Source organism: Populus euphratica, unplaced genomic scaffold, assembly GCF_000495115.2.
Source record: "Populus euphratica unplaced genomic scaffold, PopEup_1.0 scaffold66.1, whole genome shotgun sequence".
Taxonomy (NCBI): domain Eukaryota; kingdom Viridiplantae; phylum Streptophyta; class Magnoliopsida; order Malpighiales; family Salicaceae; genus Populus; species Populus euphratica.
In genome coordinates this window covers 169,221-192,818 of record NW_011499944.1, presented here as the reverse complement: position 1 = coordinate 192,818, position 23,598 = coordinate 169,221, and the positions used below count along the sequence as shown (strand labels likewise).

The 23,598-nt window shown below is 36.1% G+C and overlaps 3 protein-coding genes across 6 annotated transcripts; 1 reads left to right on the top strand and 2 right to left on the bottom strand.

Moving 5' to 3' along the window:
- Positions 1 to 466: 466 nt before the first annotated feature.
- Positions 467 to 8,517, bottom strand: LOC105137308 (protein ZINC INDUCED FACILITATOR 1-like). Of its 2 annotated transcripts, none has more exons than XM_011043011.1 (17): positions 8,114 to 8,517; positions 7,122 to 7,162; positions 6,424 to 6,484; positions 6,222 to 6,324; positions 6,000 to 6,102; positions 5,539 to 5,592; positions 5,397 to 5,459; positions 5,233 to 5,282; positions 5,047 to 5,122; positions 4,690 to 4,863; positions 4,014 to 4,101; positions 3,794 to 3,879; positions 3,558 to 3,665; positions 2,925 to 2,969; positions 2,723 to 2,811; positions 1,681 to 1,724; positions 467 to 947 (listed from the first exon to the last, which is right to left on the bottom strand). In XM_011043011.1, the coding sequence occupies exons 1-17, from the start codon at positions 8,262 to 8,264 to the stop codon at positions 847 to 849; spliced, it is 1,437 nt and encodes a 478-aa protein (XP_011041313.1). In that variant the 5' UTR covers positions 8,265 to 8,517; the 3' UTR covers positions 467 to 846. The 2 variants fall into 2 exon arrangements, with proteins under 2 accessions (XP_011041313.1, XP_011041314.1); XM_011043012.1 differs by lacking the exon at positions 8,114 to 8,517 and adding an exon at positions 7,254 to 7,336.
- A 709-nt stretch (positions 8,518 to 9,226) lies between these two features.
- Positions 9,227 to 12,481, bottom strand: EDA14 (embryo sac development arrest 14). 2 transcript variants are annotated; one of them, XM_011043008.1, is made up of 10 exons: positions 12,277 to 12,481; positions 11,971 to 12,042; positions 11,787 to 11,877; positions 11,573 to 11,664; positions 11,396 to 11,489; positions 11,216 to 11,295; positions 10,664 to 10,747; positions 9,712 to 9,811; positions 9,536 to 9,631; positions 9,227 to 9,461 (listed from the first exon to the last, which is right to left on the bottom strand). In XM_011043008.1, the coding sequence occupies exons 2-9, from the start codon at positions 12,024 to 12,026 to the stop codon at positions 9,539 to 9,541; spliced, it is 690 nt and encodes a 229-aa protein (XP_011041310.1). In that variant the 5' UTR covers positions 12,027 to 12,042; positions 12,277 to 12,481; the 3' UTR covers positions 9,227 to 9,461; positions 9,536 to 9,538. The 2 variants fall into 2 exon arrangements, with proteins under 2 accessions (XP_011041310.1, XP_011041309.1); XM_011043007.1 differs by having other exon boundaries at positions 9,227 to 9,631.
- A 1,170-nt stretch (positions 12,482 to 13,651) lies between these two features.
- LOC105137307 (protein argonaute 4A-like) lies at positions 13,652 to 21,899 on the top strand. 2 transcript variants are annotated; one of them, XM_011043009.1, is made up of 23 exons: positions 13,652 to 13,840; positions 16,217 to 16,484; positions 16,566 to 16,771; positions 16,839 to 17,063; positions 17,142 to 17,278; positions 17,351 to 17,448; positions 17,523 to 17,620; positions 17,732 to 17,897; positions 17,995 to 18,111; positions 18,200 to 18,307; positions 18,450 to 18,512; positions 18,583 to 18,696; positions 18,794 to 18,962; positions 19,090 to 19,202; positions 19,317 to 19,454; positions 19,580 to 19,713; positions 19,840 to 19,905; positions 20,308 to 20,371; positions 20,479 to 20,590; positions 20,673 to 20,746; positions 20,972 to 21,066; positions 21,148 to 21,179; positions 21,427 to 21,899. In XM_011043009.1, exons 2-23 carry the CDS (start codon positions 16,224 to 16,226, stop codon positions 21,600 to 21,602), a joined length of 2,766 nt encoding a protein of 921 aa, XP_011041311.1. In that variant the 5' UTR covers positions 13,652 to 13,840; positions 16,217 to 16,223; the 3' UTR covers positions 21,603 to 21,899. The 2 variants fall into 2 exon arrangements, with proteins under 2 accessions (XP_011041311.1, XP_011041312.1); XM_011043010.1 differs by lacking the exon at positions 13,652 to 13,840 and adding an exon at positions 14,741 to 14,783.
- Positions 21,900 to 23,598: the final 1,699 nt, after the last annotated feature.

The window sequence follows — 23,598 nt, the reverse complement described above, 5'->3', positions numbered from 1 at the left end:
ATTACAATAACAAGAGAGATGATGCATAGACGGGAAAATCTGTTCCATGGGGATTATGCTCAGCTCAAAAAAGAAATTTTAGAGGTTTTATAAAAAAAAAAATGGTAACTGTTGTTTTTAAATTGGTTTTATTTAGAAATATATTAAAATGATATTTTTTTATATTTTTTAAAAAATTATTTTTAATATGATCTAAAACACTCAAACAATAAATAATTTTTTTAATTATTTCAAGAGCAAAAACAAACATGCTACTAATAATTATTATTCGAAGTCCACTGTGTATTTGTTTTGAGGCCATGTCATTAGCAAATGGAAAAAGATTATTGAACCAGTTTAGAGAGTTTAATGATCAATTATGTGAGACCAGACAGCATCACCATTTTTGCTGCTGCTTTTGGGGCTACATTCTCTGAAGTGGTTTCAAACGTTTTACAACCCCACAAAAATAAGAAAATGAAACGTGTGTGTAATCTACGTAAAGAAAAAGGAATTAGACGTTGTCATCACAGCAAAATTGTTTTAAACCATTACATTACTGTAAGCTGACAAGTATACAATACAAGGAGAGACTGCTGGAGATGTAAGTTACTAATACTTGATCCTTCCATGCTCGAAGAAAAATATGCATTAGCAAGGACAAGTGGTACTTATTTGTAATTGTCATGAAGAGCAAATCTTCTGTGGTTTTCTGGTTGATTACATGGGGAAACATGGGGTAATATACAGTTGAGCGTATGCCAAAGTTGAAGGAATGGGTTAGCTATGGAAAAAGAATTTGGAATCAGTTTCCTAGTGTTTATTTATTTATTTATTTGTTGGTTGATGTCAACTTTTGAAACAGAACTAAGAAATGCTGTCATCAGGAAGAGCTAGAAATGGTTTGAATGTCAAGAACAGTCCAATCACCTCGATCATGTTAAGAAGGAAGAAGACCATTTGATCACCTGCATTGCAAAAATGGCAATCTAATTAAGGTTTTACATTAGAAAGTCGGAGAGTAGATTAGATGAAGCCTGGGTTACTAGATGAAAGGTTCTGAAATGATTCTACCAGAAAATAATATAAGGGAGGGAGAACAACGTGGCAGATACTTTGTCTAGGGAAATAACAGTTTCTTATGTTACTACAGATGTGCTTCCTAAGATTGTAGCTTCATGGCATCAGAATCCTTCTTTAGTTTATCTTACAGGGAAATTACTATCTGGTGAAGCTGTGGGGTCTAAGTACACTTGGGAGGATTATCGCTTGCATAGGAAAGGCAAATTGGTAGTTGGTAATGATCTACAGCTTTAGAAGCATTGATTTTTTTTGTATCATGACTCTACCGTTGGATGGGGTATTCTGCAGTTACAATTACTAGCACGAAGCTTTAATCTTTGTTTTACTGGAAATTTGTTACAGAGAAAATGAAATATCAAAAATTTTATGCCCACCACGTTCCATCAAAAAATCTACTGGAAATTACTAGGTTATGACTTCCCTGACTAGTTTTAAGAGGCTGTTTCAACTTTCAATATTGAGGGCAATCAGATTTATAACCAATCTATCGATTCCAATTAGGTGTTCTGAACAATTGGTCTTGCCCTTGCCTGTCACCTAGAAAACTAGTCTAAGAGTTCTTTATAGAACCTGCACATCTTCAAAGGAATGGGAAAGAGCATTTGCAGAGTTTTTTACCTGGGAGAAAAAATGCACTCTGACGCTTTTGTGCCCAAGAAAAGCTGTAAATAAAGAAAGCATCGATCAGTGTGACATACTGCTGAGCAAGTTTTTAGATAAAAAGATAATTTAAGAAAAAGGCTTATGATGCACACATAATTATCCCATGAAATCCACTTGCAGGATAAATGGCATCGTCTATTTCCTTTAGCCCCAAAAAATTCTATAGGATGTTCCTGAATGTTTGGATGAACCAATAAGGGACACTAGAATGTTTGGAGTCCTTAGTGTTCTATGCATTGGTTCATGTTAGGAGTCTGAGGTTAGGCACCTTGGTTGTATTCCAATGACACTTCAAGATATCAGTGTAACCATGTTTGGTGTAATGCAAAGTGATAATATGTTCTTGGGAGTTCAATAGACGAGGATCTTTTCTTAGTTTCTTTTCTTACTCCCTCAATCCATCATAAAGACTTTAAAAATCCTTTTAAGTACCCTTTTTGAGTACTTAATGCTGTCCTCTACTGCAGTTGAAGAGAAACATGCGGGCAAAATTACAGTTTACTGACTGTAACTGCTGTTTGTCTCTGACAATAAATTGAGTCAGATGAAATCAATGCTAGCAAACCCATTTAAAGAACACATATTTGGACTTGTTAGGCCTCCTTTCAATCATAGGTGAATCCTTCATTTCAGTTTCTTATACATGAATAGCTCCAAAAGTTGGTATTCAGCTTGATTAAGGAATGGTGCTAATTACTGGCAAAAGGGAATAAATAGACCTATGTTCTATTTTCTCATGATTTTCCATCAGTCCTTCATCACTATGAAGGCTGAGGATAGGAGGTACTTCCACAAGAAACCATGATGGAGAATTGTCACTAGCATATGCGGTAGATGCATGTTCTGGTTCATTTTTTGAGCATGAAATATAACACCCTTCAAACATGCTTCATAGTTCTTAGCTTCTAGAACCAGATTAATATAATTCAGCAACGATTTGAATCTCACAAAATAGAACTAGCCAATTCATTCAATCGAGATTCAAAAGGATACATACAGGGAACCTCCAGCTGCAGGACCAATTGCTTTGAAAAGGGACATGGCAGACATTGAAATTCCATTTGCGGCACCCCTTTGTTGTTGTGTCTGACATTAAGTTCAAGCAACGTATTTTACAAAATGAAGTCATCTACCGATAGCCTATTGCTAAGATGCAAGATAAAGAGAAAAACATAGAGGGAAAAGGAAGGTAAAGTTACCACTGATCTATTTTGCAGAAGGAACAATCCTGTTGTGATTGATACCTACATGAGTCATAAAGAAATGGAAGAGGTTGATGAAACATTGATTGATAATTTTATTAACAGAACGGATGATATAAATAAGTTTCCTTTTTTTACCTTCTCAAGAGAAAAAAATAAAATAAAAAGAAAACTCCCATTTGAAGTTCAATGTGTAAACAAGTCTAGTGCTACAAGTCCATGGTCGAAGTGGCATTCATAGCATGCCAATATATATTCACATCTGAGCTTTACAAAAAAAGAAATTTTCAGCAAAATGCTAGTAAAGTTGTTTAGATCCTTTATCTGGTGGAGAGAACATTGAGAAAGTAAGTAGGGAAGCTTGTGAACCCAAATTTCAGCTAAATGCTAGTTGAATAAAGTTTTCTATGTCCTTTTTTGGGTGGAGAGGACATTGGAAAAGTTACTGGGAAAGCTTGTAGACCAGAATTAAGGACTACAAATTCAGCAGGTCCATCAGAAAAATGTCTTACAAGAGGCATCAATATCTAACAAGAACAAATAGTGATAGCAAGTATGAACCCAATTGACAACACAAAGTAACAGCACACTAAAATAAGTATGTTAAGTGCTCAAATACAAAGCACTTACAGAGAGCACGTTCTTCAGGATGGATGCGCAGTTGATCAGTAGCATGAGCATGAGGCCTTTTAGAAAAGCTATAAAAGGGTAACTAGATAGCAATGGTATGGTCAAGACCTTCACAAATGGCAAGAAAGTATTTAATATTCTAATGTAAATTATAAGAAAATATTTTATGTAAAGGAGGACTCGATCAAATACGGATGCAATATTATTTTTAAGCAGAAATTGTGTTAAGGGCATACTGCTCCTAGGCGAGATACCATGACTGGTCCAAAATTTCTCTCAGCCACTGGGTATATAAATAGCTGAAAGAGTAGCAGTCCAAAGCCTACATAAATAAGTGATGAAGCGAGAGATATCATATCCATAACATTTGATAACTTCAGAATTGATGACCTCACAAGGGATAAAAAATTTATGAGCTTAATCAATTATATGATGATGCTGGCTAGTATCTACTACCTGAAAATGCAAGAACTTCACCAACTTCTGCAGTGGAAAAGCTCAATCCCCCATTCTTCCTAGGACTAACAGCCCATAATGAGAAAATCTGTGGTAAGAAAATAACCAATTTATGATCAAGCATATTTGTTAACTAAAAGAAAAAATCTCCAGATGGGTAACATGCTCCAGGGAAAAAACATAGTACTCTATTAAACCTAAGCCTGGCTTGGCAATCAGGCATCCTTGAGTAAGTTTCTGAGGCATGGGAAAGCTTTTTAATAAATCATAGCACAGAGGAAGCTATCATCCAATTTCATGGAAGATAGAAAGAAATCCAAAGGCAGTTAGTTGGGAAGGAAATGTGATTAAGTTGATCACATCAGTAGCCTTTGATTCTTCTATAACAAGAACATATCAAGTGATTTACAAAAGAAGGAGAAGGCAGGAGGGGGGGAAATAATCCTAAAATGAAGTTGCCAGTGTACTTTAGTGACCTTAATATTATAAATAAAGAAATTATAGAAATTTCATGGTTGGCACAGTTGATGGAAAGACAGAAGTATTTAAGAGAATAGGAGCATACATCTTGACTAACCTAAAATATGGTATTTATCGATGGATTCATGTTAGATGATATCAAGGGCCAATTCACAATATAACATGTATGAGCTAGGATTTCATGAGTGAATATTACCTCTGCATATGCCATGTCATGAAGTTGGAACACACAGTACGCTATAATAGATGATATCAAGGGCCAATTTTTCAGCAGGCTTTTCTGAGAAGAGGTGGACTCAAATGTGGTGGCCACAAGTGCATCAGAATCATTGCACTCTTCATCATTTCCTTTATGGTTGTGTATCGTCTCCTGCAGAAATTTTAAGGCTCCATGTTAAACCATATAAAGCTCTTACAAGAAGAGCATATAAACATGCATCAAGAAGATCTAATTAACATATTTGAGCATCTGACCTCTAAGCAGTATATAGTAATGCATCAATCAGAGAGAATCAAACAAGATACAAATTTAACAGTTTGTACAGTAACATACCGGAAGGAAACAACAAACGACCAATACACCAACAGAAAAGATTGATATCAGAAGGCAAGGTAACAGGTACGGAAACCTGTAATGTCATCCATTTGGAGGAAATTTAGCACAAATGAAAATCAAAAGATTACAACAATAAGGAATAAAATATGGTTAAAGTAAAAAAGTTGAAGGACTAATGCTTACCTCCCAAAAAGACAATCAGAAGAAAATATATTTGGAAATTTCTCTGCAGGCTACAGTGTCAATATTTCCAAAATTAATTAATAAATAAGTAATTGTAGTTGAGTTAAACAGATAACTATCATCTCGGTGATATTTCTTCCAATAAGCAGTGCATCAAGAAATACCTGAGCAAGAAAACCTCCAAGTGCGGGACCAATAACTAATCCAATGCCCCACGAGGTGCTGATCTGAAACAAGTACAATCCATTTGATACTTACTAAGCTACAATCAATCTTTAACAAACACATAAGAAGAGGCTCTCTTACAATTGACATTCCTAAAGCTTGATATTCTTTACGGCAAACTTCTGAAGCATACGCCTGGGTCAAATGAGCACTCAGCATATTTAAATATAACAGACAGGAAATAAAAGCAGTGTTAAACATTTACATATCCATGAACAATAATAATATGCTAGGTAACCCTGCCAAGTAACACAAGAAGAAAGGCCAAATGATCAAATCAAACATCCAATGAGTAGCGGGCACTGTTTAACATTTCAAAACAACCACATGGCCCACAAGCCGTCCACAGAGCAGACAAGGCAGAAAGGGCCTTCAGCTTAAAAATCTTCTAGCAGTACACAGATAGAGAGGGGGGGTCTCAGAGGATTACCGTTCAGTCAATACCAAGAAGATGCAATGATTTAATTTATACTTGGGATTGACACTGTATCCTATAGAACTTTCAGATAGCAAGCCATTAAAACATCTCAGAAGAAAAGTACCCTCATAGGACCAAGTATGCCACACAGACTTCCAAGAAGAAACCTCATAGAAATTGCCATCCAAAAGCTTGTGCTAAGGCCGAAAAGGGTGTTGAAAATAACCCTGAAATAAGAGGAAAGTTAGAAATACACAGATAAGAAAAATTCATTCTCAAACCAGGAGAACATTGTTGATGAACTCTTGAACAATCACGCATAAAATAGGCTTAGAGCAATACTAACACTGATACTGTGCCAAATATTATGACTGGTTTTCGACCATATCGATCAGCAATCATTCCCCAGAGCACAGAAGTTAAAGCTCTGCCGAACATAAAAGCAGATCCTTCAGGAAATGAATGATATCTTCAGAAATAAGGAGCTTGAACAAGATCTTTATGTAAACAGACCTTGAGAACAAGTCACGTATAAAAATCTTTCTCACCCACATAACCAGCATAGTAGCCAATGTCCTCCTCTCTTTTTGCAATATGGAAGTCCCTTATCTGTAGAATTGCAAGATCACAACATAAGTAGAGTGAAGAACGTGAAAGAGGAGTAGATTGAAAGGTCCATTATGATTCTGAGTTCTTTCATAATCATGGTCCAATCAGCAAACTGTATTCAAAACCACAAATGTGTGCTTCAACTGTATCTTTGGAATGCTATGCAGCCATTGTACATTGGTGATGCTAGTTTGAAAATGTGTCAGCTGAGTCCTAAGGCGCCCTAGTGCCTGTGCTTTTACTTAATTTGGATGTCAAATTGGCAACAAGGATTAACATGCCAAAAAGCAGCATGGTTTGCATGTCCTGCTATCAACCAACAATTAAAACCGAGTCCCCTTCCAGGATGATGCTGCATTATTAAAAAGTCACAATATTACCTATGGACAGAACATAAGCAATTTCATTGCAATCAAGTGTAAGACAATGAAACTGTCCAGCACAGATGCTCCATTTATTCTGGTGTTATTCTTCTGTTAACCCCATCCCCTCCCCCTCCCCCTCCTTTCCACTAATTAAACGTTGGAAAAAATTCCACAAGCTATAGGTATGTGAACCATCAGTCTCAATTCTCAAGTAAGCCTACTTTCATTTCAAGTAGTAATATAAATAGAACTTTTCAGAATAACATGCTCACCATGAAATAGAGGAAAGGAAAGAGAGATGATATAGGCAAAGCTGTAAAAGTCAAAACCACAAAACACAGATATTAGAGGGAAATTCCAATTTCTCAAAAAAAGCATATGATTCATTGAAATTTTCAGTGAACCTGCACAAAGAAAAACAATCCAGACATAGAGCAAATGTTTATAAGGAACACCAATGCTGGTTTCTTTGAAAAGTTAAGTCAATGTTGGTTTCTTTGAAAAGTTAATCGTCATAGTACTTCTTCTTCTTCTTCAAGAAAGACTCTCCAATCCCATTTCCATCCATCTTGACACGCTCCAGTTGTTTTGAGTTGAGGTGATTTTTTTTTCCCTTCTTTTTCAGAGAAAACACATTTTTTATATAAAGAAAACTGCTCTTTTTCGGTCAGCTTTCTTAAATAATCATGGACCTAACCACCTAATTAGATTATGGACCAAATCATTACAACTCTTGACACATGATTATACTAGGCCAAGTTACTCATGCCACAACAAATCAACAATCAACTGCTGCTTTTAACAGATGTTACTGCAAGATTGGATTCTGAAATGAAAACTTCATTAGCAGCAAAATTTTGTGTAAATCCCTGACCTTCTAGAATATAAAAAATCTTGTTTCCTCGTAAACAACAACATTTGCCTGAACAATGTCTCAAAACAAACCATTTCATTGAACAATCACACGAAACAAATTGAACAATTGACAACGCAAACCAATTCAAGAAATCTCCAGATACCACCTCTCACGAAGAGAGTCTTTTTAAAACAAAACCCACCACAAGGCCATGAGTCCAAGGTGGGATAATACCATTACCACTTGAAAGGGCCAATTATGATAATACCTCTTGAGAGAGCCAATCATCCAACGGAAATGGACGAGTACATATAGCTAGCTATCTCTACTTGCACAAATAAGAAACAAAATTTAAAAATAAATCAAACACGAACAAGAAAAGATCTTAGCCATAGAATGATGCTTAACCTGCACAAAGGACAACAATCCAGACATAGAGCAAATACTTGAAAGGAACACCAGTGTTGGTTTCTTTGGAAAGTTCAATCTTGCAACCTGGGCAGTCCTCATAATACTTGTTCTTCCTCAACAAAGACTCTCCAATCCCATTCTCAGCCATCTTGTGCCCGCCTGCCACAACAACTAATGTTTTGGCCCCTTATGAGAAAGTAAACTTCCTTTTTTATTCATGGCATCAGAAAGTGCTGTCTGACACAGAGCCATCTTTTTTTATTGGAATTGTCGGCTACAAGTCAGTCGTTAACTAATATTGCAATGCCAACGTGAAAGAATTAGAAATCCTCCTCTTCTCTTTATGTGAGAAACGAACGTTGGAATAGTCTTAAAAATAGAAGCTGGATCACGACACCTTTCGTGATTTTTCTTTTTGATTTTTTTTTTAAAGAAACGAACGTTGGAATAGTCTTAAAAATAGAAGCTGGATCACGACACCTTTCGTGATTTTTCTTTTTGATTTTTTTTTTAAAGAAACGAACGTTGGAATAGTCTTAAAAATAGAAGCTGGATCACGACACCTTTCGTGATTTTTCTTTTTGATTTTTTTTTTAAAGAAACGAACGTTGGAATAGTCTTAAAAATAGAAGCTGGATCACGACACCTTTTATGATTTTAGTTTTTGGATTTTTTCTAAAAAGAAATGTTTAAGAGATTCCTTGTACTAGATTTTGAGCGAGAAACGATGTTCACGAGAGCATAACAGCAATAAACCCCGACTTGAGTCATTAACCACTTTAAAGTTTCTTGAATTGATTCCCGTCATTTTAAACTGATATCTTTACAAGTTTTTTTAAAAGTTAAAACAAAGGGTTCCACCTGAAGGGGACAGATTAAGGAAGACATGTCGTTCTGTGAGTTCAAAATGTACATAACTGCCTACCCCTTGAAAGCGGGTAAAGGTTTGGAAAAACAGCCTAAATTTGGCAAAAACTGGAATTTTTTTTTTGTTTAAAATTATTTTTTTTAGATTATTTAGTAAATACTAAAAGTAATTTTTTTTAAAAAATATTTTTTTAATATAATTTCAAATAAAAAATATTTTAAAAAAACAACAAAATTTCAGAGTTGAATCAATATATGACAAAAACATGAATTCAATTTCAAATGATCAACACATACCATTCAAATGAAGTTAAAGGCTTTACTATAAAAAATATTGGTACAACAGGTTGCATTTGAATGACACCATGATTTCATTCCATCTTAACTGGACTGTCAGATCTCCCAGCTGACTTGAAGCCTTCACGTTCAGCTTAAATGTTGGTCCAACGGCAAGAGTATGACCCAGCACCATCAACTCCTACGATATGCAAATGCACCAAGCTTAAACATCCATAAACAGATTGATAGAGAGACCAACAGCTCAACGTACACCTTTCACCGCTTTCGTTCTGAACGCCACTTGAATACAGGTTTCGTAGTTGGACAGACAATCTCATCTTCACGCAGCTTGCGCTTTCGTCCCTTTTTCTGAACATTAAATGGAAGATTCAATTTCGAGATCTATATGAATAACCTAATACAGTGAAGTAAAAGCAAGAACTGGATACCTGCAATTCCTTCTGCAGTGCCATATCCATATATATTTTCTCCAACTGGTTTGCTCGGTTCTTCCGGGCCTCGAGCTCTCTGTAGGAACTGGCTATTTTCCTGCCCATGGAACAACAATACTGATACAGTGGGACTTGAAACAAACACAATATAACTAGCTTATACTAGAGTACAAAAGAACATACTGACTGGAAAAGTTTCATAGATTAACAACAAACTAAATGATCTAAACCACAAACTCTCTCGAGGAGATTGGTGGTGGTCAATAAACTAATAAATAAGCTTATGACCAAAAACTATATGACAGAAAACTATGCGACAGCCTCAATAGTTTCTAGAAAATGGCACCCTATGGTATCAACTATTAGCATGACATATGTTTGAATTATCTTATATTTCTTAAGCCTCCAGAGTCTGGAAGTTTCCAGCAGCAAAAGGGGGTTCAACAAAGTTCAAGGCCTTGATGGCGGGAGAGGTCATGTTCCAGCTCAAACTCACCTCCAGGGACATCGCATGTTTGCACATGCCTCGCATGCTTGACCCCAATCAGAGGACTGTAGGGTTGAAGGAAAACATGAGATGCTTGCATGTACCAAGGAGAATTACAGCCAAAAACAGGCAAGACCATGGACAAGGTTCAGTGCTCCTAACACTTGGCTAACATGGTGAGTTAAATTCAAGAAAATTTTCTTCTCAGCTGCTATGTTTTACAAAACCAACAAAGTGCAACTCTTGGAAGATTCCAACTAAATTAAATGATAGTGCATTGGTATTGCAGCGGATAGTTAGGATTGTGAATACTAATGAGTGTAAATTTCTATGTAAATGATTTCATGATCATATCAAAAGAGGCATAAATCCTCTCTACCTCTTAAAATGATCAATCAAGTTCAACAAGGGAAAAACAAACCCAAGATTAATTTGTCTAACAAAACAAAAGTCATCCTTTACCTTTTAATATTATCAGGGACATCAACAGAAGTAGTTGCCATTTTATTTTTTGAAGATCGTGATCTTATTTCTTTAGCCTCCTCCCTGCAAGATATGAAACAAAGAGTAATGAGGATACATGTCCAATGACGAATCAATTACCACGAAAAGAGAACACCAATCATGAATTTAGGATGAGAGAAAAAAACAAAGCAAGTTTGCATGTTGCCCTTAGGCTCTAGCTCGAGTTGACAAGAAAAACAGCAGGCTAAGTTTTATCACTGTAGAAATAATAAGCTAGATCTCATCATTATACTCTAGCTTGTATCACTAATACCATCATGAATGACAGAAGAGCATTGATTTAGTGAACTACAAACAATGGGAAGTCAGTGACCAAGCCAATTGTCACTTGGTACAAAACTTTATAGTTTATATATAGAAATGCATTATTTCCATTTAAGTTCAACACATAAATGCCTCAAGTAATGGTCTTCATCAATTTTCTTTGGCACTAAATGTCAGCAGCATATACAACTTTTTGGAGACAATAAGTGACTGGGAAGTTCAAACCTATCTTCAGCGAAGTAAACATGCTTGCTCGAGGGTTGGCCATCCAGCGAGTGCAATGTGGCAGTTAGCTTTTCAATTTTCTGCAGCAGCCATTACGTTTAAAATGATCGTGAGAAGAAAGCATTTAGAAAACGTTAAGTAACCAGAAACAGAATGTAAAACTGTGACTGAATCATTCACCTTTTTCTCACTTTGTGCTTTTTGAAGGATATATCCAATATCTTGCGTCTTCATCAACAATAGTTCTTCTTGAGTGTATTTGTTAGCTTCACTCCTACAATAACAAAAAAATTAAAATTAAAAATTAAAAAAAACACAAAAAAAATGTAAGCAAATAACAAATAAGTATTGTATTACTGTGGCCGATGAACTCCATCAACTGTTTTACTCTTAATCATTCCGAAGTAAAACTCATCAGGATTTCTCGATGCTGCTTTCTCTTTAAGCCTCTGTAAAGAAACATATCGCAGCCATAGCCACAGCCACAGCCAAGAATTTAGCAACATGAACCATAACATTACAAATCATCAAACCTAACAAATCGGAATGTTCGATCTAAATTAAATCTAACCCTCAAAGTTTCCTCTTTTTTGTGAAAAGCTTTAGCACGCGCAACATAGTCTTTATGTTTCTCAAGCAGCCCAAATTTCTTCCTTGCTTGACTGGCATCCAAAAATCAAGTCAACAACAACAACAACAACAAAATCAACACAAAGACAAGAATCGCCAAAACTGGAAAACAAAGCATGACTCACGGTTGTGCTCTCTCCTTGTGAGCCTTCCTAGGAATAGCATTCTTTAAGGATGACATTTTGTTGCTCTTCCTCCTGTTTAAGAAAAAAAATCAAAATTAAACAAAACAACTGCCATCCTTGCTCTTAAAAACACAATAATTGGTGTTGAAAATCACATACTTAGTAGCGCAACAAGGCAAGCGGAAAAATTATAAAAAAAAGGCAATAAAAACCAGAACTTTAGAGTCAAGAACAGTAAACATTCAGAAGAATAGAGATTGCCATATGAAAAGATGGAAACTTTGAATCAAGAAAAAAAAAGGGTACCTGAAACTTTCAGAGCTAAAATCTTCTTTGCTTTGAATAAACCCTAGCTGATATCAAAACCCACTTTCCGGAAACGGGTAGAGTTCAAAAAGCTCCAATCTTTTTTTATTTTTACAGATTCGTTAATCAAAGCAAAGCCCGACGTGATTGTGGAGACGGCAATGAGAGACGAGGGTTTTAGACCAAAACGATGGTGACAAGGAAAAACCTCAGCTTAAACGACAGTGAGTAACTTGGGTCAGCTCAGGGTCTTGGGCTCGTTTTAAGGGCCATCTATATATGTTTTATCTCTTATTCTTATGACGAGCCCAGAAAGATGATTGAAATTGTTCTTTGAGGTTAATGTTAATTACACATCATTAGCATCTTTGATATTATAATATTGTGAGTTTGTTTACATCAGCAGCTTTATGTTATCTTTTAGATTAAATTATTTCGTAAATCTCACTAATTTGTTTTAAGCAAACAAACACAAGGTTGAAATTTGGATTTATAATGTGGTAAATATTTGTAATTTGAATTTTAAATCAGGTGTAAAAGCCCATGTTATTAAATAAACCTGTATAGAAATCCTTGCATTTGATTATTGTTTTTTATAAAATAAAATAATTACATAAAATATAAAAACATGCTTAATTGGAAAAACTAAAGTAAGTATGATATATATATATATATATAAACTATTTTATTTTTTATTAAAAAATAAATAATAATAAGATAATGGATTTCCAAGATACAATAAATAATTTATAAATATTTTAACTTTTCATCTAGCAAATTATAAATAAGATATAGAAATCCTAATCCTAGAACTAACATTTATCCAATGAACAACAAATGATAAATGACAGGTGGTAGTTGCTGATGTAAGAAACTCTAGGATCGCTAGGCTTGTCTCCACATCACTCTGCTTTATTGCCAAAAGAGGAAGAGACAAGAGGACAGCAAGTGAGATCAACCGACCATGCTATACATAGCAGGGTTGATAACGGTGCAGCTAGCCCTCTAATTTCTATTTTGTTTTGTTTTAGTCCCATCCACTCCTGTTTCTCATCATCCTTGTAATTCCCTGTTTTGTAATTTTCTTCAAGATCAAATATTCTTAAATCTTTGGAGTTCAAAACATATTCAGTTTTTAAATCTAACAGATTATATTAGTATAAAATACTAATATGTCTTAAAAAGAAATTAAACAGAATAAGAAATTATTCAGCGAGGTTAATGCCGCTACGAACCAATGGACAAAACAGGGACGAAATGAAAGTGAATGAATCATGATACAAAATTTAAAATTGAGGGGCCAAGTAAAATCATTAAACCATACGATAAACAGGACAACAGTAAAGTCTCTTCGTCTAGCTGTGATGTGACCGCTGCTCAGTCACTGATTATGTCCCTGCCTGTACTTTCAAAATTTTCCCTTATTTAGACACAAACACCCCTAAGTTGGGACCCAGTTTTCCCTTATCTGCTAGTTTCAAAGCTTTGAGCTCTGAGTTTTGTTTAGCTCTTGCAAATCTTTGTCCTTTTCAAGTTTCCAGGGATCTTAGCTAGCTATCATCAGGTAAATAAACAAGAATGTTGATTTCTTTTATGGGTTTGACCATGCATTCTATGCTAATTACTTTGTTTTTCTTTTTTTATTTGCTTCAAGTCGTGGGGTTTAAGGGTTTTTTTTAGGATCCCATTTTCCCCTTAAAGTTTGGGTCTTGGTATTGGAAACGCACAAAAAACCACCAAGTTCAAGACATGCATTGTCTATTTTTTGGGTTTTTTTAGTTTCTGTTTGTAATGTGTTCTTACATAAGTTATGCCCCTGTATCTGTTGTTTAAGGTTTCAGTTTAACTCATGGGTTTTATCACAGACAAAGCATCTACATTTCCCTGGTCTAAAGATTCTTGTTGCGACCAGCTTGGATACCACTTTGGTCTTTTTTGTCAAAAGACACCTACACCCTTCACAAATACTACTGAAGTCCCTGGTTCAAGTTTCAAGTTCTTTGTTTTTCAACTAAAAACCCAAGTTTTTGGGTTCATGTGTACTGTGTGTGCACATGTTCATGCATGTGTGCTCAGGGGTTCTCTTACAAAAGGTTGAGGGGCCATGAAACTGAAATGGACCACTAAAAGCATATTTTGCTTCGTTAAACACCTGTTCTATGTTATTGATAGTTATTTCTTCTTTAAATGTCGGTAAATTTTCATTGTTTCTGTTTCTTATTCACTATTTGAAGGAAAATGGGTTTCCTTTTGTTCACCAGTAAGTGAAATAAAGAATTTTCTTAAAAGATTTTTTTTCTTGCCTTTTTAAACTATAAAGAATTTCTTGCTATTCTGAGTTTCTGGGTCCCCCCCACCCCAAAAAAAAAAAAAAAAAAACGTTGTTAAAACCTGGCTTATGTGGTAAAGAAAGGAAAAGGTGTTTAGGATTTTAAGAGGATAACAGAATAGACAAAGGGGTTTCGTTCTCTCGTATGTATGAAGGTGTCTTAATTATCAAATTACTGGTACACCCTTATCTTTCTCATGAAAGTATGAGCTCCCACATTTTTTGTCTTGTATTCTCTGTGTTAGTTTTTCTACCGTGTTTTTTTTTTTTTTGGATTATTAGTATTATCGTAAGCACTTTTTTCTGTTGTCTTAGATTTTATCTCTTGTTTGATATGTTATCAAGTATTTGATATTGTGATTGAATTCGTGTGTCAAATACTCGTATACCTTCTTTTTTCAAAATGACACCCATGTCCTCAACTGAACCTGTGGGTAGTCCTCGTGTTTCCTTTGGTAGGACATAAGGTAAAGTTGACTAGGAACTTGGCCAAGTTGACTGAATCCACAAAAGTGACTAAAATTGAAATGGTTGCTCAATTGAGCTGATCTTGTCAAGTCACTGAGAAACATTATCAGAGGACTTCCTTTTTCTTTCTGTTTGTTTCTTCGAAAAGAAATCTTAAGAAACATAACTGCATTGCTGAAGTTACGCAGTGCATATGCAAGTCTGTTCAATTGCAACCTCTACAATAGTTGATAGCAAAACTGATGCGTAAAATTCAAGCCACCAAAAACAGAAATGCACAGGTTACAGTGTCTGGTTTCATGCAATCACTAATAAAATTCCAAGACTAGAAATGTCTTAATAATTTTGGTCATTTCATTTTAAGGTTCACCAAATTTGGTTATTTCTCAGTAAGGTTGTTTTAGTTAGAATATTTCAATTTTGGATGTTGCCTTTATATAGAACTTGAATAAATGAACATCTGTTTTGCATACTAAGTTATATATGGATATCATGTCATATCGTAACAATGCCAATTGAGTTAAGTTGAGCTTCTTGTGAAGCAATTCTTAGGCTTACTTCAACTTTCAGGCATATATGGAATGCAAATAATGGCAAGAATCTACCTTTAAACCATGTCCTATTTATATATAAAAGCCATTACCCAGTTATAGCCCCATAAATGTGGCCTTAGGGCAGGGAATTCAGAGATAGCGTACCTTGCAATGATTAGGTGTGACGTGACCACTCTAAAGACTTGAATCTGCACCTTTGTGGTTGCAAATCTAAAAGGAAGCATTTCATAAGCAATGGATGAAATTTCTGCGAATCACCCCCTAAGACTTGTTAGGATTCTTTGGAATCCTTCGTGCAATTTACATGAAATTGGATTACAATAATAGTGATGAAGCTGCTTACTTTAAATGTGAAGTTTTTTTTTCCCCTTTCTACTCAGCATCGTGCTTTGAGCCACAGGCACGGTTCTCTTATTGACTTTCTGTAATTGAATGTTTTGCTGTTTATTTGGCTGCCTTTGAATGAACATTTTGGTTTCTATATTTCTGATAATTCAACTTATGTTTTGTTTAGTAATTTGTGCGTAGATTCATACCTTACCTATGCTTCATTTGATGCCTTAGTATGTTTGTCTCTTTAACGCCTCAGGCACCAAATGGAGTCTAATGAAGAGCCAGAGGCCCTCGCTCCTCCACCTGATGCCCTCCCTCCTCCTCCACCTGAGATACCACCAAATGTAGTTCCTGTTCAATTGACAACGGACACTTTTCCTGAGGAAACAAAAAAGACACCAAAATTAAAACGTTCACCCATTACCAGGCGCGGAGTTGGGTCTAGAGGGCAAAAAATACAACTAGTCACAAATCATTTCAAAGTTTCTATCTCTAATACTGGTGGCCACTTTTTTCACTACAGTGTAAGTTTCTTTGCGCATGTAATCTTTCTGTTATGACTCTTGTTCTTTTCTTCCTTGTAATTTTATTCTTCATGGAATTAGGTTTCCTTGTATTATGAGGATGGTCGCCCTGTCGATGCAACGGGCATTGGGAGAAGATTAATTGACAAAGTTCATGAGACTTATGGGTCAGATCTTGCCGGGAAGGACTTTGCATACGATGGAGAGAAGAGTGTATTCACAATTGGTGCTCTGCCACGAAACAAAATGGAATTTACTGTTTTGCTTGATAGTTTCTCATCAAATAGGTATGTGGATGCATTTTGTCTCTTTGTTAGGAATTGTGAATGACAATTGGGATTACTTTGTGTGCAGGAATTCTGGGAATGGTAGCCCTGTTGGCAATGGAAGTCCTAATGAGACCGATAAAAAGAGGATGAGGCGGGCATTCCAGTCAAAAACATTTAAAGTGGAGATGAGTTTTGCTGCCAAAATCCCTATGCAAGCTATTGCAGCTGCTTTGCGTGGTCAAGAATCGGAAAACTCTCAGGAAGCCTTAAGAGTCTTAGACATCATTTTAAGACAGCATGCAGCTAAACAGTGAGTACAAATCTAGCTACCATCTTCTTTCTATCTTGGTTTACCCTATTTTATTCCATATGCTTGATTTTCTTCCAGGGGTTGCCTTCTTGTTCGCCAGTCATTCTTTCACAACAACCCAAAGAACTATGTTGATCTGGGAGGAGGAGTCCTTGGATGCCGAGGATTTCATTCGAGCTTTCGAGCCTTGCAGGGTGGATTATCCCTAAATATGGGTGAGTTTTATTTTATGGCATAGTCCTTCTCAAACTGTTTCCCATGTTACCTATATGTGCTCTTCAAGGCAGATGGTTCGACTACAACGATAATACAGCCTGGGCCACTTATTGACTTTCTCATAGCCAACCAGAATGTGTCGAACCCTTTTCAGATTGACTGGGCAAAGGTACAGATTCTGTTTACACCAGCAAAATTCACTTTACCAAATTCATGTGGCTCACTACATGTTTTCAATGATAGGCAAAGCGGACAATGAAAAATTTGAGGATAAAGGTGTCACCTACCAATCAAGAGTACAGAATCACTGGCCTAAGTGAAAATAGTTGCAAAGAGCAAATGTTAGTCATTCTCATCACATGTTATTTCCACCCAGTTGCCATGTTACCTACATGTTACTATGCCAATCCATAATTAGCTTTTCATGTACCTGTGCCTTTTTTTCCAAACAGGTTTTCGCTGAAATCAAGAGCAGCTGATGGAAATGATGTTGAAAGTTTTGACATTACAGTTTATGATTATTTTGTTAATCATCGCAGCATAGATTTACGTTACTCTGGAGATTTGCCATGCATCAATGTTGGCAAGCCTAAAAGGCCTACTTACATTCCTGTTGAGGTGGCTCGATCCTTTTCCTGTTTTCATGTCTCTATGCTGCTATACATCTTTTTTATTGGCCTCTGTCTGTCTAATGTAATTTCTGAATATTATCCAGCTTTGTTCACTGCTTTCCTTGCAACGCTACAGAAAGGCACTGACTGTCCATCAGAGATCACAGTTAGTAGAAAAATCAAGACAAAAACCCCAAGAAAAGATTAGGATCTTAGCTGATGTAAGTCTTTGTTCATTGGTTTTCAATGAGGATGATTTCTATTTCTTATATTGCTCCCCGTTTAAGATAAACTGTCGCTTTTTGTCAGGTAATGAAAAGCAACAACTATGCTGCAGAACGAATGCTGCGTTCTTGTGGCATCACCATTAGCAGCCATTTTACTCAAGTTCAAGGCCGTGTGCTTCCTGCTCCAAAGGTGTCTAGTCTTCTATTCTTTAACAAACTGTAATCTGTTACAGATTTTTTCTAGTTCTCTTTGACTTTGTCAGCACTGTCCAGGTTGAAGGCTCTGAATCATGAGAGTTATTCTTTCTTTCTTTCTTTTTCTTTGGTAATAGTTAAAAGCAGGAAATGGTGAGGATGTTATTCCAAGAAATGGGCGGTGGAATTTTACTAATAAGGTGCCTTTTGGAATTTAGTCTCCTTCATTTTTTATCAGTGGTTGAAATAACAAAGTTACATCTTGTGCAGAGATTTTTTGAACCTTCTAAAATTGAAAACTGGGCAGTGGTGAACTTTTCTGCCCGTTGTGATGTGCGTGGTCTAGTCAGAAATTTGATAAAATTTGGAGAAATGAAAGGGATTGTAAGTTTTTACAAAATTTTGTGCAATGTTTCTTGTAATATTCATTTGAATCTAGTTCCTTGTCCTAAATGCTATTCCTTTTTCGGCTTTGGTGCAGCTCATAAGTGACCCGATGGATGTTCTTGAAGAGAATGCTCAGTTTCGACGGGCACCACCTCCAGTTCGAGTGGATAAGATGTTTGAACAGATACAAACAGCTTTTCCAGATGCTCCTCCTCGCTTTCTCATGTGTCTTCTTCCTGATAGGAAGAACTCTGACATATATGGTTAGCTGATTTATCATCATACATGATCTTTGCCATTGTGTGTATTGTTCTTTTGATTGATAAAACTAGTTAATGCTATGTGCAGTAATTTCTGTTCTTGATAAATTTGGTAAAATTGTATTTTAAGGTCCTTGGAAACGAAAGAATCTTGCAGAATATGGAATTTTCAACCAATGCCTGGCACCCACTAGAGTTAATGATCAGTATATATTGAATGTTCTCCTGAAGATAAATGCTAAGGTGAGATAGCATGCCAATATTGATCATTTGAAATATTCTTCCTTTCTTTTCTACTTACTCACAGCAAATGCAGCTTTTTTTTCTAACATGCCAAAATTTTTCACGTCTGGATAGCTCGGTGGTTTGAATTCTTTGTTGGCTATGGAGCAATCACGAAACATCCCTTTTGTTTCAAAAGTTCCTACAATAATATTTGGGATGGATGTATCACATGGCTCGCCTGGTCAGTCTGACATCCCATCCATTGCTGCGGTAGGGCATATCTGGGATGAATTCTTCTCAAGAGATTGTCTTTTTATTACAACCACCCCTTCAGTTTGTTCAAAGTCACAAACTATTATGTGATGCTTCAATTTTTTTCCTTTTCAATTCCATAGGTTGTCAGTTCTAGAAACTGGCCTCTACTTTCTCGTTATAGAGCTTCTGTGCGTAGTCAGTCACCAAAAGTTGAGATGGTAGATTCTCTTTTTAAACTAACAGCAGATAAGAAAGATGATTGTGGGATTGTTAGGTGAGCAATGCATGCCAATTATATTTTAAAAAATGTTTTCCTATACTACATTGTTGGACCTGGTCTTTTTTCTGTACCTGAATGCCCCTTTGTATAAATAGAGATTTGAAATCCCTTCAATTTCAGGGAATTGTTGTTAGACTACTATAAGAGTTCTGGCCAAACAAAGCCAGCTCAGATAATCATATTCAGGTCAGTTTCCTTATCTTTGAACTGACTTTCTTGGTCCTTGCACTGTTGATTATTTATCTTTCTTCTGTATTCTGTCACACCTGCATTTTGCTAGTTTTGGTCTTAATGGATGTTGCAAGCAAGAGGGCCTTGTTACAATGAAAGTAACGAGGCAAAAGAGATCCGTTACTTGTTTTCTGGAAGCATTGAATATGTGAAGTCTCTGCTTTATATGACAAGGCATTTGAAATGTTTTCCACATTCTTGTCAATTATCACCTTTTCCTTTTCTTCCAATTTTGAAAGAAAGTTACCAAGCTGCACTAAATTTATGCTTTAGCTATAAGCTTGTCTCTTAAATCTTTTTCCATCACTGAAAGCCCACAAATTCATGTTCATTTTTTTTTTCTAATGTTGAAAAAAGGGATGGAGTTAGTGAGTCGCAGTTCAATCAAGTCCTCAACATCGAGCTGGAACAAATCATTGAGGTTTCTTGCTATTAAAATACTATCAAATGATAAAAGGTTATTACTTATTTGTAACCAGAACATAAATACACGTTCTTCTAAGTAACTTTCCTCTTTGTGTTTGTCAGGCCTGCAAGTTCCTTGATGAAAGCTGGTCGCCCAAGTTCACTGTAATTGTTGCACAGAAAAATCACCACACTAAATTCTTCCAAGATGGATCTCCGGACAATGTTCCTCCTGGTTGGCATTCCCAAATTCTAATCGAACCAGCAAGTTTAATTAATTTTGATGATATTTATACATTCTTTTTCCCAATATGCAGGAACTGTTATTGATAATGCTGTTTGTCACCCACAAAACTATGATTTCTACATGTGTGCCCATGCAGGGATGATAGTGAGTTGTTTTTAACTTTTTATCATTGAACTGACTTTATTTTCTGTTTATACTTGCGGTGGTTTGTTGAGGACATCATTTCTTTCTTGAGGTTGGAGATTGCATGTATGAATGGACAAAACATAAATGGCTGATTACTCGATTGACTTGGGGAGGGGGAGGGGGAGGGGGGGCGCGATGGTTTTAGTGTAATGATCTAATTTTCTTACCAATTTGATGTTTTAGGGAACAACTAGGCCAACACATTATCATGTTCTTTTAGATGAGTTTGGCTTTTCAGCTGATGATCTACAGGAGTTGATTCACTCTTTGTCTTATGTGTAAGTTCATATTGGGTTGCTTTGTTATTTAAAATGGTATTTTGAAGCACATTTATGGTAATCTGTTAAAAAACTTTGTAGGTACCAAAGAAGCACAACAGCAATATCCCTTGGTAACGAACAGATCCCTGTTCTGTTATGCTTATGCATCCTTACTTCGAAATTAGGAATTGAAATGCTCGAAACTGGCCATTTTTATTTACTTTTGCTGCTAGTTTTTATATTTTTACACGTTGCTTTTCCTATCTGAAGCTGACAAGGGAATGACTGTTAGTAGCCTTTTATTGATTTCATGTTCTGCACCAAACACCTCATATCCACAACTGTTGAGCTATTTTTATTGCTATAACACCCTTGCAGTTGCTCCAGTCCGGTACGCACACTTGGCAGCAACTCAGATTTCTCAATTCTTGAAGTTTGATGATATGTCAGAGACGTCTTCGAGCCATGGAGGTCTGACTTCTGCTGGGCAAACACCTGTGCCTGAGCTTCCTGAGCTACATCACAATGTCCGCAGCTCCATGTTTTTCTGCTGAAGTTTGGGAAACTCTGTGAACTATAAGTATGGCAAAACTGGATGATCTTTTGTGTTGTGGGCTCTAGTTTTTGTATGTATATAGCATGGGGCTAGTTATGTGTATAGCGTAGGGCTACTTCTTGAATGTGGTTTTAGAACATCTTCTTGTTTCGGGTTAACCTTTGATGCTCTTTCTATCGTTTGCTATTGACACTATCCCTAGTGGACGTGCAAAAAGGGCTTAACCTATCAACCTGCTTTCGGTTTTAACAACCTGTTGAATTTTTCTCTAGCCAATTGGCGTGTGCATGAGCAATTGGTGTGCCCATTTTCGTGGATTTTTGGAACAATGAATTGAGTCACAGAAAAGCTTTGTAAAGGACTTGACACAAATATAGACAAATCGATGGGCTAATCTTGAATCAAGGTTCGATTCTGTACCGCGTTGGATCCGTATGTTAATAATTTTTTTAGCAGAAATATGTCAGGAGTGACATGGGCTTCCTTGTGTGTTTTTGCGAAAACCTCATTAAAGTCCCCGAACTTCAAGGCCAGTCTTGATTTGGTCTTCAATCTTCTTCTTCTTTTTTTTTGTCTCAATTAGATCTCCAATATAGTAATGAATTCTTAATTGGATTTTTTATTCGTTTTTTTTTAATAAAATCCTCTAGACTTGTAATCCTCTTTCCCATCAAAGTAAAAACAATCCATGCCATCTCTGAACTTCAAAATGTATCCATAGGGAATGATAACCCCTGACGTAACTTGAAGAGTAGGATACTTTAAAGCTGAAGGTAAAGTGATAACACCCGATAAAAACTTGTGTATTAAAATGATAATATTTTATTTATTTAGACTATTGATCCGATAGGGTTTGAACTAGGCTTGTCTAGATCAATTAAACCGGTTAGATCAAACTGTTTTATTGAATTGATGTATCATTGGTTTAACTAAAAATCCAATATAAGTTAGATGTCAGGTTCCGAGTCCAGAATTTCCTAGCAATTTGCCGACATCAATTTCTGCATGTTTCCCACAACTTTTGCCGCGACAACAAAGAAAACACTCACTTCTCTTGCAAAGGAAATCAACGCATAACCTGACCAAAACATTACAAGGAGACAGCCTTTTCAAGTGTACAAATAACATCAATCCATATAGTAGAATCAGCAACAGTCTTTCTTTTAGTGCAAGTAACATCATAAAATCACATAAACTTGCAAGAAAAATCTCCAAGAAGCAACCCTACCTCCACCTTCACCAGTGATACCATCAAATTCAGTTCCTATTCGATTCACTGCAGAAATTTTTCCTGAATAAACTAGAAGGCTATCAAGAACACAACTGGATCTGATGGCCAGGATGCGTGGTGTGGGTACTAAAGGAAAAACAATACAACTGCTATGCAATCATTCTCAGATCTTATTCTTTCCTTGCTGAAAGTTTTGTTCTTGATTGGACTAGATTTCCTTGTCTTCTCGGAATGTTCGACCTGTTAATCAAAAAGGAACTGGAAGAAGATTGCTTGATAAAGTTCGAGAGACTCATTACTCGGTCCTCGCTGGGTAGGATTTTGCTATTAGGTTTAGTCCTCTAAATAAGACTGTTCAAATAAAGCCTAAATAAATAACTCAGAAAAAAAATACAATGAAATAGATCGTATGAGCTTATTCTCTCAATGAAAGAGTGATGGGTCAGGCCATCCTCATCACTGTCCATATTACCCGTGTAATATATTGTCTAGGTCTGGTGTCACCACCATGTTACTTGACACTGCGCTTGATTGATGATGGATCAGGGATGAAGAAGAAAATTCTTGCTTTCAGGAATTTGGAAGGCAATTATGACGTGGGAACGTTCAATGAAGTTATTACAGACGTGCTAACTGAATGGAAAATTAAAGAAAGTGTGCTTCTCATATTTGTAGGTGTCGGTCCTCCAAATCATCACATGGTTGGAGACTTGACAAGTAAGCTTTCTGTTCAATCCCACTTCTCGATTGGGATTTGTACTGT

Excerpts from the sequence above, each read along its gene's own strand:
- LOC105137308 (XM_011043011.1), bottom strand. The coding sequence starts at position 8,264 with ATGGCTGAGAATGGGATTGGAGAGTCTTTGTTGAGGAAGAACAAGTAT. Across the intron at positions 6,103-6,221 it reads ATATTTGGCACAGTATCAGT|GGTTATTTTCAACACCCTTT; the intron begins GTTAGTATTGCT and ends CTCTTATTTCAG. Across the intron at positions 5,123-5,232 it reads TCTGATTGTCTTTTTGGGAG|GTTTCCGTACCTGTTACCTT; the intron begins GTAAGCATTAGT and ends ATGACATTACAG.
- EDA14 (XM_011043007.1), bottom strand. The coding sequence starts at position 12,026 with ATGTCATCCTTAAAGAATGCTATTCCTAGGAAGGCTCACAAGGAGAGA. Across the intron at positions 11,665-11,786 it reads AAAAAGAGGAAACTTTGAGG|AGGCTTAAAGAGAAAGCAGC; the intron begins GTTAGATTTAAT and ends GTTTCTTTACAG. Across the intron at positions 11,490-11,572 it reads GATGGAGTTCATCGGCCACA|GAGTGAAGCTAACAAATACA; the intron begins GTAATACAATAC and ends TTGTTATTGTAG.
- LOC105137307 (XM_011043009.1), top strand. The coding sequence starts at position 16,224 with ATGGAGTCTAATGAAGAGCCAGAGGCCCTCGCTCCTCCACCTGATGCC. Across the intron at positions 18,963-19,089 it reads GAAGAACTCTGACATATATG|GTCCTTGGAAACGAAAGAAT; the intron begins GTTAGCTGATTT and ends TTGTATTTTAAG. Across the intron at positions 20,372-20,478 it reads AGCTGGAACAAATCATTGAG|GCCTGCAAGTTCCTTGATGA; the intron begins GTTTCTTGCTAT and ends TGTGTTTGTCAG.